This window comes from Mastacembelus armatus, chromosome 14 (assembly GCF_900324485.2).
Source record: "Mastacembelus armatus chromosome 14, fMasArm1.2, whole genome shotgun sequence".
Classification (NCBI taxonomy): Eukaryota; Metazoa; Chordata; class Actinopteri; order Synbranchiformes; family Mastacembelidae; genus Mastacembelus; species Mastacembelus armatus.
The window spans coordinates 11,148,985-11,161,414 of record NC_046646.1 but is presented as its reverse complement, the minus strand read 5'-3'; the positions used below and the strand labels follow the sequence as shown (position 1 = coordinate 11,161,414).

The 12,430-nt window shown below is 42.1% G+C and overlaps 1 protein-coding gene across 1 annotated transcript in view; it reads left to right on the top strand.

Moving 5' to 3' along the window:
* Positions 1-8,893, top strand: part of ephb4a (eph receptor B4a) — a 31,859-nt gene extending 22,966 nt beyond the window's left edge. The window contains exons 6-17 of the mRNA XM_026328088.1: positions 1,593-1,928; positions 2,013-2,137; positions 2,526-2,691; positions 2,959-3,058; positions 4,235-4,299; positions 4,460-4,573; positions 4,952-5,199; positions 5,299-5,514; positions 5,798-5,947; positions 6,274-6,467; positions 6,909-7,067; positions 7,680-8,893. Coding sequence (XP_026183873.1) covers positions 1,593-1,928; positions 2,013-2,137; positions 2,526-2,691; positions 2,959-3,058; positions 4,235-4,299; positions 4,460-4,573; positions 4,952-5,199; positions 5,299-5,514; positions 5,798-5,947; positions 6,274-6,467; positions 6,909-7,067; positions 7,680-7,788 — 1,982 coding nt within the window. The 3' untranslated portion in view covers positions 7,789-8,893. The remainder of the gene's footprint in view (positions 1-1,592; positions 1,929-2,012; positions 2,138-2,525; positions 2,692-2,958; positions 3,059-4,234; positions 4,300-4,459; positions 4,574-4,951; positions 5,200-5,298; positions 5,515-5,797; positions 5,948-6,273; positions 6,468-6,908; positions 7,068-7,679) is intronic.
* The last annotated feature ends 3,537 nt before the right edge of the window (positions 8,894-12,430 follow it).

Sequence of the window (12,430 nt, the reverse complement as noted above, 5' to 3'; positions counted from 1 at the left end):
AGCACTTATGCACAAATCTACATGCAAATGCAGAGGCGCCGAACTGCACGAGCATCTACTCGTCGTTTCTCACCCTTTACTTTCACCTGCTCGTCTTCACTTTGTTTTTACCATCCCCTGGCTCTGTTTCTCTTTTCCTTTGCTGTAATTTAGCCAGGCTCCTCCAATCTGCTTTGTGTCCTTTATGGCAGTGCTGGGTATTGAGATGCATGCCTTTTGTTACAGGTTGTTGGGGGTTGGGCTTTCTCTCTAAAATGAAGTAGGCATTGATGGTCTCGAGTGACACCTCCATGCAGATTCAGGAATGTTAATTCAGCCACATGTTGGATGTGTGAATGGGAGGGACTTTTTAATTAGGTGTATTCTCTTGGAATGACTTACAAGAGGATGTGAAATCATTTGAAACTCAGTGTTGGAGCTGCTGACACTTTTCTTTTCTGTGCAGGTGTGCTAGCAACTAGTCTTTACATCCACCAATTTTATTATTACTGATAACTATAATAACAAAGGCCATGTCTTAATTATGAATCACTAAATTAGACCATTCTTATTACATTTTCTGTTTTTTTTTCTGGATAGCTTGTGCAATTCTGCCCATCACTTATATTTTCACTTTGCATGCAAAACTGCCAGCAGGTTGTGCCATCTCTAAAGGATGCAGCCTTTCTCCTCTAAAAATAATAAAGTGGATTCAGATTGTTAAATCCTAAAATGCACCACGTCTGAAAAATCCCCATTCCCAAATGTTGAATTCGGAATTCATACGCACCCAGATTGTCTGTGATGTTGCCCCACTTGGGTTTCTAATGAGAACGCTATTAACACTTAAGTTAGCTGCAGGCTCAGTGACAAAGCTCTGTCTCCTTGGCAGGAACAGAAAGTCATTCGCAGTGGCTGAGTGGTATTGCTGTTTAGTTATGCTTGGCTTCAGGCAATAGCTATTTTCTTACAATTTTCAGACGGTGATCATTATCATCCAGTTTTAGACAAACGTAATTTCACCAGTTAAATTCTGCAACACATAAGCTTCTGCTGTGATGCGGAGCCACTGCAGGAACATTGTTCTTCTTTGAGACTACATGTGCAGACCCAGTAAAATGTCTCCAGCACGTACAGAACAACATAAATGGTGTTTGTGGGTTTCGTAAAGGTAAAGCAGCAGTAAAATGACACAAAGGGGATCACAAATGGATTTGATTTTATACACTGTGATTGCATGAGGGTTGAGCGACAAAATGAAATGTGACATTTATGGCTGAATAATTTGACAGTGTTTGGGAGAAGACTGCTAGTGCTTTCTGAATGTATTTAATTGTATGTCTAACGTTACAATGGCTCCACTGACTCACACAAGTTTCAACAACTGCAACACCTGGCAACAGCTGCTCTCACAGCACTACGGTTAAGGGAAACATTTAACCTTGTTATATCACTTGTTATATGTTACATATAAAGCTACAACCAACATTTTGTATAAAGTGTATTTTCCAGACTGTTTCTGTTTAGCAGGATAGTTTGCTATTACGGCATTCATTTCCCGTATTTATAAAAAAAAGGAATCCTAAATCAGTTGAACTTTTTCCTCACTATAGAACCTCCATCAGCCCCACGCAGCATCGTCACCCAGATCAATGACACGACGCTCAGCCTGGAGTGGAACGAGCCTCTGGACAACGGCGGCAGAGCAGACCTGAGCTATGCTGTCAAGTGTTCTGTATGCAGATCAACCAAAGGACCGTGCCTCCCCTGCGGAGACAGTGTCAGCTACCAGCCTGCCCAGCACGGCCTGCAGGGTCGCAGAGTGGAGGTGTGGGGCCTGCTGCCTCACACCACATATACCTTCACTATTCAGGCGCTCAACGGTGTGTCTCAGTCCAGCGGCAAGGACCCTGCCAGCGAAAGTGTCAACATCACCACAAGCCATGACGGTAAGAGGTGGATAGTAGGAGTTAGAAAGATATAAATAGCCAGAATTTCATGGTGTATTTATAATTCTCCGGCTGTCTGTGCAGTGCCATCGCTGGTGTCTGAAATTCGGCAGAGTGACTCCACAGAGAGCAGCCTGACTCTGTACTGGCCAGTCCCAGCTCAGCCACACTACACCATCCTGCACTATCAGCTGCGCTACTGTGAGAAGGTAAGAGCTCCCTGACAGCACCAGAGGTTTTGCTGTAAAGGTCATATAGTGTTCAGATGTCATTATTTTACTTTTATGTGTACCATTCCTGAAAACCTTTTGCCCAAAAAAATATAAAGTAAGTTAATGTGGAATTCCTCATGCAGGAATTGTCTAAAAATATCGTGCAAAGCAAGCACAAATATGTTGAAAACAAAATTATAATCAACAGTATATCAGCTCAAGACATGGCCGTCTAATTTCTAAGACTTTGTTTCACTGCTGCAGCATGTGTATGTAAGCCGCCATGCCTGTGGTTAAGACAATGAGCAATGAGTTTGTAATTTACTGTAATTTGGACTAGACATAACTCACTTCCAGTCCAGCTAATTCTGTTTGCACTTGGTAGGATCGACGTAGTGAGGATCAGTGCCACTACACAGAGAGCAACAAAAACCAGGCTGTGCTGACCAACCTCCGCAGAGCCACCCAGTACGAAGTGCAGGTTCGGGTGCGCACCGGAGCCGGTTATGGAAGCTTCAGTCGAGTAAACGCCTTCCACACCCTGCCTGATGGTAAGGAAAAGATTGTTTATTCTTGAAGAAGGACTTTCACGTGCAGATTTTTTCTTTAACATATTTTCTTCATTTTATTTATCAAATTCTTTTCTGCACAATCAGTACAGTGTTATGAATCTGTTGCCTGTGTTCATAGTCCTTTGTTTCCTCTTTCCTTCTTTACTACAGTCCTGCTGCATTTTTTTGTCATTACATTAACTATCTGTCCATCTGTTTGTCTCCTTTTCTTTCCTCTCTGTCCCTTGTGTTTGTCTCCTCTCTCAGGACATAACTCTGCCTCGCAATTCTTGATACCTGGCATCCTTATCGCTGTCGGGATGCTGCTGCTCGTCACTTTCGTGTTTGTGGCCGCCTACTGCATACGGTGAGAACAAGGGAAGACAGATAAAAAATTTAGATTTAGAGGGGAAAGAACCAAACACAATAACCAGAAATGGGGAAAAAAAATGGGAAAATTGAAAACCAATAACAACCGTGACCCCAATTTTACAGCTTTGTACCACTTTGTTCTTCTGTTTATACAAGTCATAACTTATCAACACTAGATTTGCACTCTGTTACCCACACCATTTGTCCTCTGTGAGACAGTTCACACACAAAGCAATGCTCATGATGTCTTTTGCTTGCACAGCTAAAAGTTATCCTGCTCATTAGAACATTTTCCTTAGGCTTCATTGTTTGAGTAAATAATGTTGGATGCCATCAGAGGGAGAAAGAGAGAGAGTGTTGTCTGTGTGTGTGTGCGTGTGTGTGCGTGTGTGTGTGTGTGTGTGTGTGAAAGAGAGAGAGAAATTGAGAGAGATGGCGATAGAGGTAGAGGGCAGGGAGAGACAGGATGCAGGCGTCCCAACCCTGTTTCCACAGGACAGGAGAACAATAGCTGTGACCTTGTGACACACATGCACACGCGCACACACACACACACACACACACACACACACACCCCTATGCACATACAAACCAGTGGCTGAAGCCCAGATCTGCCACTAACTGAGGGTGGTGCATTATTGCTATTTTAGGCTTATGAGGTGGGAGAGGGAGAGAAATGAAGGAAGGCAGGGATCCAGTAGCTGTAGGGTTGTTAGAGTCTTGCAGGAATGAGTTTGCACCAGCAGAATCATAATGGAGCCGCTTGTGTCAAAAAGCAAAACCATAGGGTTTGGCTCTGGCATTCACTGTTACCACAAACCATCATGAATTGTGCATTTGAGATTAGGTAAGGCCAACAAAAGCCATGTCACAGTTTTTTTTTTTTTTTTTTTTATGTAAAAAAAAAAAAAAAAAAAAAAAAAAGTAAAATGATGGTTGTGTTTTTTGGAACAGTGTCCTTGAAGTAATAGCAAAGTATTGCCAAACAGCGTTCTTTTTTTGGATTTTGTATTTTAGTCATGGAGGCTATTGTTATTGGAAGATTACTGATTTTCATCACATTGATAAAGCATTAGGAATGTTTTCCAAAAAAATAAATAAAAACACTCTTCATAAAACTGCGGTTCCTTCCTAATGTTTATTTATCCCAAACTTTTTTTTCTACCTGCAGCAGACACAGTCAAATAAAGGATCCAGAGCTGAGTGACAAAAACAGCCAGTACCTTGTTGGCCAAGGTAACAGATCACAGACGTGCACGTCAAACCTCAACCAGAATTTACGACTCATTCATGTCAAGAAAACCATTTTTAATGTGACTGGATGCATTGCTGCACTTCGTTCTGTTAACATTTCTTTTTTTCCTTTCCCACGGCTCTGTTTGTCTTTCTCTTAAAGGGGTCAAGGTTTATATCGACCCCTTCACCTACGAGGACCCTAATGAGGCGGTGCGTGAGTTTGCCAAGGAAATCGATGTTTCCTTTGTCAAGATTGAGGAGGTTATTGGTGCTGGTAAGCTCCAGCTGTATGCTTTTCCCATTATTCGTAAATGTGTGAACTTTGCACTGCTTAACTATTCCTGCAGACTAACAGAGTGAATGTTTTCCTGTAGCCTTGCCGATTGTCCTTTTTTGAAATAACATTATTAAAAATATATCTAATTTACTAAGTTAAATGGATTCTGTGACATTTAAAACCGTTGTCCTTAAATTCGATATTGCTGCGTATATAAAGCAATTAACTGATAAATATGTTAGCAGTGTTAGTAGTCCTCATTCAAACCAAAGGGCACTACTAGCTCCAAGCAAGCTGTGGTTTGTCAGAGTGAACAGCCGCCCTCTTAATGTGGTGAAAACAGCTCTGATGTGTGTTCATGTGTCTGCGCCACAGGAGAGTTTGGGGAAGTGTGTCGAGGACGGCTGAGGATTCCTGGGAAAAAGGAAAACTACGTAGCAATAAAGACACTAAAAGGAGGCTACACCGAAAAGCAGAGACGGGACTTCCTCTCTGAGGCGTCCATCATGGGCCAGTTCCAGCACCCCAACATCATCCACCTGGAGGGGATCATCACGGCCAGTTGTCCAGTCATGATCCTCACTGAGTATATGGAGAACGGAGCTCTGGACTCATTCCTGAGGGTCAGTCTGAGATACTGTGCAAAAAACGCCCCATTATTTCATCCAAACACACCACTGTCTTTGCTCACCCACAAACTGAAGTGTTCTCTCCTTCTATAGCTGAACGACAGCCAGTTCACGCCCATCCAGCTGGTGGGTATGCTGCGTGGCATTGCCTCAGGCATGAAGTACCTGGCAGAGATGAGCTACGTCCACCGAGACCTGGCTGCCCGCAACATCCTGATCAACAGTAACCTGGTGTGCAAGGTGTCTGACTTCGGCTTGTCACGCTTCCTGCAGGAGAACTCCTCTGACCCAACCTACACCAGCTCTCTGGTGAGATGACAGTCCTCTTCATATGAAGAGACACTATTATTAAATTCATTCTCCAGCATGGTATTCATAGATCTGTGTGTGAATGAAAGTCAACCAATAATGTTTTAACACAAATTGTATGATATTCAACCATTTTTAATTATTCCAACACCATACTGTATTAGTGTAGTGAAAGTCCATGGTTTTGCTTCATTAAATTACTATCATACTTTCTTTGTCAAAGCTCTATCTGGCCATGTTTTTGTAAGGTTTTGCAGAATTGACTGTTTTCTTCTCTGTGCAGGGAGGTAAAATCCCAATCCGCTGGACAGCACCGGAGGCGATAGCCTTCAGAAAGTTTACCTCAGCCTCAGATGTGTGGAGCTATGGCATTGTTATGTGGGAGGTCATGTCTTTTGGAGAGAGGCCGTACTGGGACATGAGCAACCAGGATGTGAGTTTGAGCAAAAGGCCCCGGTGGGAAATTTTTGTGAAGGATATTTAAGTTTTTGATAAGCATAGCACAAATTCAGGCTTTTCAAAAATATTAGTGTAATAAATGTAGCATTTGTATTCTTAAAAAAAAAAAGTCCCTCAGAAAATCATTGTGTCCTTGTGGTGGTTTAGGTTCAGGATTTTCTAATATTTTTATCTTGTGGTTGGTTTACTTGCCCTTTATGTCGGAACCTCTGCTAATCTTTTAGCCCTTCAAGCATCTCGGTATTGATTCAATTACGATTCAGTTAATCCATCAGTTTGATCTTTTTTTCTTCCTATCAGGTAATCAATGCCATAGAGCAGGACTACCGGCTCCCCCCGCCACCTGACTGCCCCACCCACCTGCACCAGCTAATGTTGGACTGCTGGCAGAAGGACCGCTCGGCGCGTCCTCGCTTCGCAGACCTGGTCAGCGCTCTAGACAAGCTGATCCGCAACCCTGCGTCACTGAAAATAGTGGCTCAAGAGGGAGCAGGGTGAGAATGCATATTTGTCTAAGTGACTAACAGAAAACCCCGTTTGATAAACCACAATGGCAGCAAATGCACAGCTTGAAGGAGGAACCAGGTCTGTGCTTTCATAATGTCTCTTTCTTGGTGTCCATTTAGAGCTCCGACAGTCGGACCTCCTCCTACTGCCCCGTTTTATGTACCACCTTTGTGTCCTGCAGTGACTTGTCAACCACTTGCTGTGCCCATTTCCCTTCCTCCACATTCTGCCTGTCAGCTGGTAGCTTACAGCAGAGGACACTCCACCCTGACAAATCCCATTGTTTGTCCCTGTCAGTCACTCAGCTTAGATGATACCTCAGCTTGTCGGCAGGAATGTTGCTGCAGGACACATATAAGCTCCTCACTAATGTTCTGGTGACAGCGTGTGTAAGTCGCTTCTTTGTTTCTCTACTCTGTTCCCCCCAGGCCGTCCTACCCCCTGCTGGATCAGCGTGCACCTTCATCCCTCTCGTCGTGTGCCTCGGTGGGAGAGTGGCTGAGGGCCATTAAGATGGAGCGCTATGAAGACAGCTTCCTGCAGGCTGGCTTCAACTCTGTGGACCAGCTGGCTCAGATCACCACACAGTCAGTTTCTGTCTCCAGTTTCTGTTTAACTTAATATTTACTTTCACTTCACGCCTCTTGGCCACTGGATCAGACAGATAGCCTTGCTTTTAGTAGTGGCAGTTGCAAGTAGATGAACTTACTTTCACAGTTCACTTTGAATTTACAGTCCAGGCTGTGCTTGGACAGGTAGACCTTTTTTTTCTTTAGACCCCGTGCTTCTGAATATTGAATTGGAACAAAATAATGTGTACTATGTTAAAGTTTCAAGTCTCAGCTTTAATTTAAGGAGGTTTATGTGAATATAGAAGACTATAGAAGACGGTGTGTGTGACATGGTGGCTGAATTGAAACGGGTCAGTTGGACAGTTGCTATTAAATGTTTCTTGGGTAGCTGTGTGTTGTTTCAGTGTTAGTTTAGAGCTCACACACGGCCCAGAGACGATGGAGAGTTGCAGTGTGATTGAGGTGACGTTGTCTGTCAATATAAGTAGTAAAGATGCAACATGTGAAATTCTAAATGTTTTAATGTCAGGACTGAAAGTATGAAAGGCTATAGAGACCTTGAAAGCAAAGACTTGAGTGAATATTACTTTTATTTAATTAGTTTTTTCCCCTGTCGTTTGTGTTCAGGGACCTGCTGCACATGGGAGTTACTTTGGCTGGACATCAGAGAAAAATCCTTTCCAGCATCCAGACAATGACCTTTCGGAACAAGAGCACAGCAACCGTGACCTTCTAGGATACCTGTCTCCTAACCTGGACGTGAACAGCAGTGCACTCGTGCACCCCTGCACCGAGAGCACTCTGGATTCTCTCTGTGACCCACTTTGAAGATGGACTCAGAGAGTGGCAGAATTTATTCATGAAAAGAAGATTAAAAATCAGCAACTAAAGATGACTTTCCCATCAGGATGAGAAAGTCATCCAGACATTGGCGAGTCCCTCTCACCCACAGTGACCAGAGGATGAAGCAGATATTGTGCAGACTGTCTCATTTTTACAGTTTGTGGTCAATATTTTTATACCTACCAGCCAAGAGGAGAGACATAGCAGAGTTTACAATATTTCAGCAGTATCATGTTATTATGAAAACTGGCATTTGACAGGGTTGTTGTCCCCGTAAAATGTAACCACCAAAGGAGACTAAAAGAAATGTCATTGCCAATCCAAGGAGTCAATTTTCGTGTTATTGTGTAATTATGAACGAGATCTGCTTTCACTCTGAGTGTCTTGCCATTGAGTCCATTTGGATTTCATTACCGAACAAGACACTTTTCACTTCAAGACTGAATATTTTAAACTGTTGGATTTTGCTTCTTTTTTTTTTTTTTTATTTCATCATGACCTCCTCTTTACTCAGGTGTGATGTGAACTGCAGACTTTGGAGAGCACTGTACTTGTCCTAATCAGAGTTCTCTCATCTTCCTCAGTCTGACTCTCCCCTCACCAGCTCAGAAATGTATAAGGAGCAGAGAGATACAGAGACATATCAGCACTTTTGTCATTTCAGAGTGATTTGTAATCTTAACTAATCTTAACTTCATGTGTTTTTCTTGGAGTGTTGTTATTTGTCCTGCCTGTGTTTCTGCTGGCAGCTCAGTGTTATTCTAATCAGACTGAACAAAGGACCAAGTGGACTCAGAGACCAGATCATACTGTAGAATTGGTTTTCAATGTAGACAGTTAGGATGCAATCTGGCCTCAAATCTGTTGTAACTCATATAACCTGAAATTTCCTGATACATTTTTAATTCTCATATTCTGTATTTTCTTCCGACCTTCTGGTGCCGTTCAGTCATCGTTGTGATTTTAAATGCCAATTTTTATAAAGCAGAACTCTCTCATCGTTGATTCCGTTTTGTCTCATTTAGACAAACTTTAACTTTTTTACTTTGACTTTGAAATTAATTTTTCTTTTATATTTTTTACGTTCATAATAACCTGGTTGTGTAGTTTCTGGCCCAAAGCTACACAAAAATTAGTCTTACCAGATAGTTCACAGCTAACAGAAATAGCTTGTTGCCCGCAGTACCCATAGCTGTCTGAATAAAAAGCTAACCACACTGTGGAGATGCTTTTTGATTAGCAGCAGCACACCCTCACATTTTATTCCGAGTGTATTATTTTCCCTCATCACATGCCGGATGCGTAGCCCAAAGCTGCACAAAAAAAACCCCAAAAAAACGTTTCTTCATTTATGACGATGAGCAGAGGAGCCACACTCATAACAATAACAGACTGGAGTTCAAATATCAAAGTATTGTTCAAAGACTTTGAATCTCTTGGAGGATAATACCGGCCTTTTTGACATGTAGGTCATGTATAATTGTCCCCAGGTAGCTGCAGTGAATCAAGAAAAATGGAGCTTAAACAACTAACTTTCATACAAACAACTGGGATGAATACAAAATGCATAGTGTTCCTTTTCTAAACGGTTTTCACTTTATGCCATAGTAAAAAAATATATATATATATAGGTTTTGTATTGTTTTTTTTTTATTGATCAGCAGACGATTTTTTTTTTTCAGCAAAAAAAATATATTTTTTGCTAATAGTTCAGACATTTACATTTTAATATGTGATCATTTTCTAGAGGTTTCAAGTGCAGTTTGAAGTGATGAATAACATACATTCAAATATGGTTAATGCACACTGAAAATTATAATGTAATAGCTGCAATGTTGCAGTGGCTGTGCTATCTCCACATGGATGTTATACCATCAAATCAGCCATTCTTTTTCCTAATATAATTTTTTGTTAGACCACAGTCAGACACACCGGTGATGCCATGCAAGAGCCTGAGGGATTCCTTTTGAAGATTATGGGAAAAGTGGTCTTCATGTTGAAGATCTCAATTAAGTCGACTTTGAAATATAAAATAGATACAGTATGTTTTCAATACGCTGCTGTTTGTAGGCTGATCTGTATTTGGGATTCATAATAAATACACATAGCACAGTTTAACATCAAGGACTCATTTCTCAGATGGCCTCTAAAAGATTTTCAGTCTCATCAAAGTAATTCTTAGTTCAAGTAGTGCATGAAAACTGCCCAAATACATGTGGAAGTCATCTTGTAGCCCTCATAAGAAGTCCCTGTCTGGCCTGGAAATAAAAACCCACATACTTTACCTGTTTCCCATCTGATACCAGGGTGTTATGTCCCAGCAGCTCTAGTGGCCTCTGTCCTGAATTTGAAGGAAATTGGAGGAACACAACAAAGACGCTCCACCATGGCCAAAACACACTGATGCTTTTGGATTTACTTGATCCTTTTTCTTCTCTTGTTGGGTTTATTTCACTGCTCATAGATGCAAACAAAATGAATGATTCTTGGCCATCTCGTTTTTATCCTTGGTTAGATAATCCCCTGCCTGAGCTGTCTAAGATCATAGCAGAAATGTGCAAGTAAAGCATATAAGTGGGTATATTTTCCATCTTCTTTGTGGTTCTTTTTGAAAGCATGCCTCTCATCTATCCCATCGCCCCATTTTTAATAATGAGAAAGAAATAGGAGACCATAGGGGTGAGAATTGAGTCTCACTCCTGCTGCATTTCCCCCACATTGCCATCTCACAGTCTTTCCTCTTGCCTTCTGTTTCTCCAGAGAGCCTTTACCCTCGAGGACTTGAAGCTTGTCCTCTCCTATGTTTCCCTTCCTGGTCCTCACCCCTTTTAATCATGAAGAGATGTTCTTTTCTTCTCCTGTGCCTCGGGCTGAGAGCAGCTTATAGCACAGCATACACTCAAACTCTCTCGCTCACACACACACACACACACAATTTTCTTTTCTGTCTCCTATCTCTAGAGCTACCCATAACCAGGCTAAGCTGCAAGGGCTTTAAGAAGTGGTTAGGTTCATTGATTAATGTACTTTGATTATCTCTGTGTTACTGACTCATTCTTCTTGTTCTACTGTTCTCATGTGGCCCACAAAGTACAGACCTATGAAAGCGGAGCTTCCATGTAGTGCAGATAAATAACAATGAGTAACATTTCTTGTAAGGGTGTTTGTTTTTTAACCCAACCGAGTGTTTTAGTGTGCATGAATCTCTGTTGGTGTGATTCAGGGTTTGAAACAGAGAAATGGGCCTTTATCTGGTTTCTACCTCTGTCAGTGCTTTCAGTGACCTCTGACCCTACTGCATCGTAAAGAAAAATCTATGCTCAGCTCTGTGTATCTGAATGGCCATTCATTAAGGCTGCTGTTAAGCAGAGAATAGACCAGGCCGACCAGGTTTTAGCATTTGGTTGTATTGTGTCATTCCTCTTGCATTCCTGTGTGCATTCAAGTGTGGAGAGAGAGAGAGAGAGAGTCTGTGGGTGGATGGGGTCAACCAGTGGGACAGGTATGCTTGAAAGCAAAGGGGGGCAGGGACTGAGATGATTTGAAATGGTTTCACTCTGGAGCTGAAATGTCCTGAATTAAAGCCTCTAAACACTGCATTGTACAGTTCCCATAATGCAACTCAATTCATACACCTCTCTGCCTCCTAAATGTCCTTTTTTTTAAAAGTTTGCATCTCCCAGTTGTAATGCAGGCTTTCTGTTAAACACTGAGTCTCATGTCTAATGTTCTAGTCAAGATAACCCCAATGACATCGTTAGCGTTATCTCCTGAAACGTTGGAAACCTCCCTCTAGACCCATCTTACACACACACACACACACACACACACACATAATATCTGATGCTGGAATTTGAGGGGGCTGCATCCAACAGTTGATGTAATTTTCAGTGGTTGGCTGTGTGTGGACGTGAGAAAATGAGCAGGGTTTGAGCTTCTCTTAAACACTCTATTTTTAGTCTTTGCACAACAAAGGATAGACAGAAAGTGTGCACCATCATTCCCATATTTGAATGACTGTTGTTTCACTCTCACTCAGGTTCAACGTTTGCTTTCCGACATGGTCAGACAACACAGAAATTAGTTAATTTCTTCCTTGAATGGAAAAAGTCAACAGAACCTTGTGGGTAAACTTGGTGGAATGCCCCTTTAACATTAAAGTTTTTTCACATTTCTGACTGACTTCAGTTTTTAATCTGAAATTTTATCAACAGCTGAAGCTTGAACATGGACAGATTTAGGACTCCTGGACCCCACTCCCTGTTCTTCAGGTCCCACATTTCCTCCCAGAGATGACTCGCAGACTATTTGATCAGAATGCCCAGTTTTTATGTGCAAATCCACGGTGCTGCCAGCTAAGATTATTTTTCACCTGTGCACGCAGCGTGATTGTGGTGAAAGACGGGAGGAACGTTGCTCGACAGAGAGCTTTCACTCTGTCTCGTATTAGATCTAACACTTGGAAAGTTGTCGGTCCCCGCTGTTCTACAACATGTCTGTTGACTTTGCAGAGGCCTGTGCCAGGCCAGAACAGT